This window comes from Poecilia formosa, unplaced genomic scaffold (assembly GCF_000485575.1).
Source record: "Poecilia formosa unplaced genomic scaffold, Poecilia_formosa-5.1.2 Scaffold4, whole genome shotgun sequence".
NCBI lineage: Eukaryota > Metazoa > Chordata > Actinopteri > Cyprinodontiformes > Poeciliidae > Poecilia > Poecilia formosa.
Window position 1 is genome coordinate 801,640 of NW_006799943.1, and position 6,226 is coordinate 807,865.

At 41.5% G+C, this 6,226-nt stretch overlaps 1 protein-coding gene across 4 annotated transcripts in view; it reads left to right on the forward strand.

Annotated features, from left to right (window-relative positions):
• Nucleotides 1-305: 305 nt before the first annotated feature.
• The window catches only part of LOC103142484 (signal transducer and activator of transcription 5B-like), a 21,544-nt gene continuing 15,623 nt past the window's right edge, over nucleotides 306-6,226 (forward strand). For 2 of the 4 annotated variants that reach the window (XM_016674699.1, XM_016674711.1), the window contains exons 1-7: nucleotides 306-633; nucleotides 3,043-3,048; nucleotides 3,285-3,290; nucleotides 3,674-3,826; nucleotides 3,987-4,143; nucleotides 5,132-5,221; nucleotides 5,390-5,567. In XM_016674699.1, the coding sequence (XP_016530185.1) occupies nucleotides 3,699-3,826; nucleotides 3,987-4,143; nucleotides 5,132-5,221; nucleotides 5,390-5,567 (553 nt within the window). In that variant the 5' untranslated portion in view covers nucleotides 306-633; nucleotides 3,043-3,048; nucleotides 3,285-3,290; nucleotides 3,674-3,698. The remainder of the gene's footprint in view (nucleotides 634-3,042; nucleotides 3,049-3,284; nucleotides 3,291-3,673; nucleotides 3,827-3,986; nucleotides 4,144-5,131; nucleotides 5,222-5,389; nucleotides 5,568-6,226) is intronic. The other 2 variants (XM_007558577.2, XM_016674708.1) reach the window with 2 other exon arrangements.

The following is a 6,226-nucleotide window of genomic DNA, read 5'->3' on the forward strand; positions in this document are numbered from 1 at the left end:
TGTCAGAATTCCTACTTTAAAATATCAGATTAAAATGAGGAAAAACTTGAGAGTAATAAAAAAAAACCCGCTCCATAAAAACAAAATTAAAATTGTAAAACAATGTCAATATGGAAGAGGATTAGAGTGCTCTTGCTACATGCCAAACTTACTGAGTTTCTATGAAGATTGGGAGACCCGTTGTTATATCGGTCATGAAAAAATTAATAATATTGTGTATGTCCAACAGGTCAGCAGTAAACACGCAGGGTTTAGATACACCTGGTGTCGGGCCGTTTGACGCCCGACAGGTAGGAAGAGGTGGGACTTTCTGTGACCGTCTGTAGCTTCAACAATACACCCGGAAATAGCTCGGTGCGCAGCAAAATACAAACGTTAAACTCTCTCAGTCATACGAACACGCCGCCAACACCAATCTATCAGAGCGAGATTTAGCGAGATTTGCAGTTTGGAGTCGGAAGTCGTAAATTGACTACATTCTATTAATTGGTGTCGGAGCGGATATCAGCAACAGCCTGCTTAGCAGAACTATATGTAAGATTGAGGGACAAGCTTTCAGCATGACTGACTAAGCTCAACCTTTACCGCTCGTGTGTGGCGTTCACTGGGAAGCTGCAGTCTCCACAAAGGTGAGTGAAGGCCTCAGGAAATGAAACGCTTGCGTTTGGAGCATGAAGTGAAGTTTTGTTTGTGCCGCACTCTGCTAGCTAACGAGATAGCTTACCAATAGCTAGCTGGCGTACCGCTTTAAAAGTAACTTATTGAATAGAACTCCACTACTATGTCGTCGCCTTGTATACATTATTGTGGCAGGACACACAGACGTTCTCTCCAGAGAACCTCTGCTTTCAGCGCCCGTATCCGTGTACTGCACCGCTTAGAAGCTACGGTGTCTTTAATTTCCAGGTAGACCGACGTTTCCTACCTGAAAGTTCCACATGAGAACCGATGAAACCTTCTCACACTACCATAAAGCCAACAATGCACTTTTTATTCACTTTGATACACTTAGACGGGTTTATGTTTTTGCTGACTGATCTAAAGTAGGCGAAGCAAAGTCTCAATCTACCATTATAACCTGTCGCATAACTTTGTGCTTTTTGTTTCTGGTGTACCTAATGAACTCAATAGTACGGAACCCTCCACGGAACATGGGGAACATTTTTTCTTTTGCGTTACCTCACAATATACTTACTGCAATATTTGCTGGTCTATTCGTAAACAGTCATGAATGTCAATTTAAAATTTCAAATATATACACATTTAAAGAGCCTCAGTGAAAACCTGTTCATAACTCTTTGGTACAAAAATTGATTGAAAATCAACTTATTCACTGCATTTTTATGTTTGTTTGTGTAAGGCTGAGATGGAACTGTACGAAAACAGCTCTTTATACCATTCATACCCAACCCTGGTCCTCGGGGACCGCTGTCCTGCATGTTTTTGATGAGTCTGGACTCCAGCACAGCTGATTCATATGGTTGCATTCCTGCAACTGCTATAGAAGCCGGTTAATCACCTGTTCATTCAACCCAGCAGCAGGGAAACGCCTAAAACATGCAGGGCAGTGGGCTCTGAGGACCAGGGTTGGGGACCACTGCTTTAAACCACTCAGACCACTGCTTTAAACCACTCAGACCACTGCTTTAAACCACAGGTGTCAAACTCCTGTGGTTGACAACAGGTCTGCAAAGTTGTGCAGAGGCACAACTTTTAGATGTGCCTCTGCTGCACCACACCTAAATAGAGTAATTAGGTCATTAGCAGACCTCTACACAAGGAGGAGGTAATTAAACCATTTCATTCCAGTGTTTTGTACCTGTGGCACATCTAAAAACTGCAGGACAGTGGCCCCTGAGGACTGGAGTTTGACACCTCTGATTCAGATTGTCAACACAAAAGAGACACAATTAAAATGGTCAGACTACTGATTATCCCGTGATTAGTAGTCCAAATAGTTTGGTTGTATTTTTTTCTGCTTTCCTACTTATGGAAAGTTTGGGTTTATATCATAGGTGTGTGGTGCATTTCTGTCCTAAAGAAAAAGATATAAAACTTAAGATATTTCACAGCAAGATATGAAGATGCATGGAAAAACCTCACGAAAACCTTATATTATAGCAGAAAGTATGATGAGGAAAGGCTTACAGTATTAAGTAATGCCCCATGAACTGATTAGTACATTATTGCGAGAAAACGCAAAACCTATTGCGAGGTAACGCAAAAGTTTTGCTAGGTAATGTAAAAGGGGAAAAAAAAAATGTCCCATGTCCCATGGAGGGCTCCGTACAATGGAATAAGTAGAGGTGTCTAGCTACAACTTTTTCTCTTGTGATACAATACCAATATTGCAGCTTTGGGTATTGGACGATGCCGATACTGACCTGATGTATCAGCATGAATCATTCATACTTTTATTACTTACTTTATAGTGTGGAATGTAGGAATGTCTTGATGAAGTAATATTACTCAGAAAGCAATGGTCAACAACATTATGAAAAAAACTTACCCATTTCTTATTAACCAATGAGTCTGCCTGCAGAATGCAAGCATTGCTGGATAGAAATGTTGGGATGGATTAAATGTTGGAGCGGAGTGATTCTTTTAGTGTGCTCATATATATTTTTTAGTTGCAGGCTGGTAACCCCATACCCGTTTCTTGGCTGATAGCAGTTCAGGTCTCCCCTGGAAAATAGCATGGAGTGGAACAATAATATTTTTTTTGTTTTAGTAGCAAAGTGATGGAAGGATATTTTAAATTGCACACACTTTAAGTAATAGTAATACACACCCACATATATACATATACATATACATACACGCACTCATCAGGATCTTGCCTAAGATGATAAATATACATGTACCTTTTATGTTGTATGCTTTTATTCTGGCAAAACAAAGTTTTATGCAAATATGTAGAAGTATAGCTACATACTTCTACAGAAAGATAGAAGTAAGTTTTACCACACAGCCCACTCCTAATGAGAAAGAGAATGACGGGCTCAGCGGCTGTTCCTCTCCTCAGCTGCCCAATCAGAGGAGCTTTTAGTAGGAACGCTCCTATAAATTGGCCGGCCAATAAAACGTCCCTGGTTTTCTTAATTTTGGGTGATCAGGTGTTACTCCATGTGAAACCGATCTTGTCTACCTCTGCAAAGGCCTGAAAGTCAGCCATTGTCCCGTTTTTTTTTTTGCTGTGACGCGAAAGAGGGCTGACGGACCCGCCCAGCAGGTCATGTCTGAACAAGCGCGGCTAACGGTCACCTCGCTGTTGATATATTTAGCGACTTTTCAGACCAAAAAAAATCAGTGTGGGCCAGAACCACCAGGTTAGGCTTCTTAAAGGTCAGTGATCGACAGAAAACTGCAATCAGTGCACCCCTACTTTTTAGGAAGTGGCTGACTTCTTCTTCTGACTTTTACAACAGTTCAAAGTAACTTAACAAGACCAACAGCGTTGAAGCTTTGATCTTCTGCTAAGTCACATAAATGGCTAGTTAAAGTCTGCACGCACTTAGTTCTCCTCTTTATGGCAGAATTTAAATGGCTTCACTGGACTGGAAGCAAACATGCTAACCTTTCTTGAACATGCATCACAGCTGTTCTTTCATGCGGTCTTCTAGGTGTTCTGAATGGTTTTCAGTGCTAACTGTTTTTAAACCTCGTTTTCCAGGCGTCTTGGTTACACAGGTTGCATCATGGCAATGTGGATTCAGGCCCAGCAGCTTCAGGGCGACGCGTTGCATCAGATGCAGGCGCTGTACGGCCAGCATTTCCCCATCGAGGTGCGACACTACCTGGCCCAGTGGATTGAAAGCCAGCCTTGGTATGCAGCAAACCTGTGCTGGATTCTGTCTGAGTCTCTGTGAACTAAACATAGATGTTACATAGTTTTGTTGAAATGTTTCTTTTTTTTTTTCACAATGAATGGAAATTGTGTTGTCCTTTTTTAGTGCTTTAGTTCTAATAAAGCATTTGTTTCTTAGGGACTCTGTGGATTTGGATAATCCAGGAGAAGAGGCTAAAGCCAAGCGTCTGCTTGACAACCTGGTGGCGGAGCTACAGAAAAAAGCCCAGGTTCAGGGAGGAGAGGATGGCTTTCTTCTCAAGATCAAGCTGGGACATTTAGCCAGCCAGTTCAAGGTAGCTGTTGGAGCCCCTGTGGTTGGTTGTGTGGGTTCATTCATTTTAAGCGCGTGTGTTCTTTAGCTGTGCTGCCTGCATCCCTCAGTGTATGTGCTGAGATCCTTACTTCACTTTCAGCGGAGGGCCAGGAATCTGACGGTAAGCACAAAACTGGATTTTCAGGATTCCTCGGGTGACTTTGCTCGTCAGGTATCGCCTAGAGACATGAAGCAAGGAAAACTACTGATCATACTCTGTGAGATGACATGTTCATTTGGTAATATAGGGAAAAGAATCTTGTACATGACTTCAAAGGTTTCGCCACAAACGCATTTAGTGTAAATATGGCTTTGATTGGTGTACTGAACTGCAGTGTTGGTGGGTGTGTACATAGGGATATTATTTAAAGTAGCTTGTCAAATCTGACGTGTAAAAATAGATAAGAGTTCACCAGGATCACCAATTCATAGCTCTACAAAAGAAGTCAAAATGAAATATTTAACTTAAAAATTATGGAATATTTTATTTTAAATAACTTTAAATAAAATAACAGGAAATAGCTCTAGAGTTTTTTGTTTTGTTTTTCCAGTCAGGCCTCTGTGTAAACTTCCTGGCACATCCTCTCTTAATGTGCATTTGGATTCTTTGTCACATGTGAAGATGTTTTCTTTGTGTGGAATGACTGGATTTTAACAGTTTAGAAATGATAACCCTTCTTAGATTGATGAGTAGCAACACTTGCTTGTCTACAGTCATTGGAGACGTCTTTCCTCCTTGGATTTGTGTTGACACATTCCTCTCTGTCCCAGAACAACAAACTTCAGAAATGCATGGATCTATAGGGATCCTCACATTGACATCAACACCCCCCCAGGTGCCAGTGTACTATAAATGTTGGTGTTGGATGGTGCTGTTGCATTGTGCCAGAGAAGCACAGTTGTTTCATGTGAGTTAAAGGGATATTAAATGCTGTGTTTTAACCACATGGAATCATTTTTGTCTGCAGAGCACTTATGACCGCTGTCCTTTTGAATTAGTGCGCTGCATTAAGCACATCCTGCAGTCAGAGCAGAGACTAGTTCAAGAAGCAACAAATGTAAGTTTGTTTGTTTTTTTGTTTTTTTAATCATAAGCTGACATTTGTGGGAAAATAAATACTTTCCAGATTGCAGCAGAGCAATAAAACTAAGAACAATAGCACGTTGTTAGTTGTAATTGTTGCCATCAAAACTGAAAGTACGATTCCTAATGGTTCTGTGTGCAGGCGAGCTCTGGGATTGGTGGGCAGGCCATGGACACGCTGTCCCAGCGACATCAACAGATCAACCAAGCTTTTGAAGAGCTGCGCTTGGCAACACAGGAGACGGAGAACGAGCTGAGGAAGCTGCAGCACAGCCAGGAATACTTCATCATCCAGTACCAGGAAAACCTGCGCATCCAGGGTGAGACTGCTCTTCGAAGGAAACTTGGTGGAACAAACCTCAGTAATGAACATTTTCAAACCAGAAATTTACTATAACTTTCATTTGTGTTTTTCTTGCCTGAGGGGAAAAATCAGAACAACATACCCACTAAAGCCTAGAGTTAGTGTTTTTGTCATCTTCCTCAGACGCCATCTGATGCTCTTGTCAGGTCTTGCTATAACAAACGTCCCCAAAGCATGACACATCCACCTCCATGCTTCATAGTTAGTATGAGGTTCTCTTCCTGGATTCCTGTGTTTAATTTGTCAAACATGTCCTCTGTTCTGTGTCCACATGATTACATTTAGACTCATGATTTCAGAAGTTCTGGTCTTTGTCTGTGTTCTCTCTGGTGACCTTCAGTCTGACCTTCATGTTTGTCTCAGACAGTAAAGCTTTCCTCTTTGCACAAAACTCACAAAGGTCAAACTTATTCAGTCTCTTCTGATTGGACAGGCATGGACCTTCAACAGCAACCAGAGCTTATGGTTTCTGTGATGATAGTTTAGAGTTTTTGTCCCAGAAGTTATTGTGATAAACGATAATATTGTTGTCTTTTGGCATGTTAACCTGTCATTCACGAGAGGACCCAAATTTGGGTCCTCTCGTGACAGGGGTGTCAAACTCCAGTCCTCAAG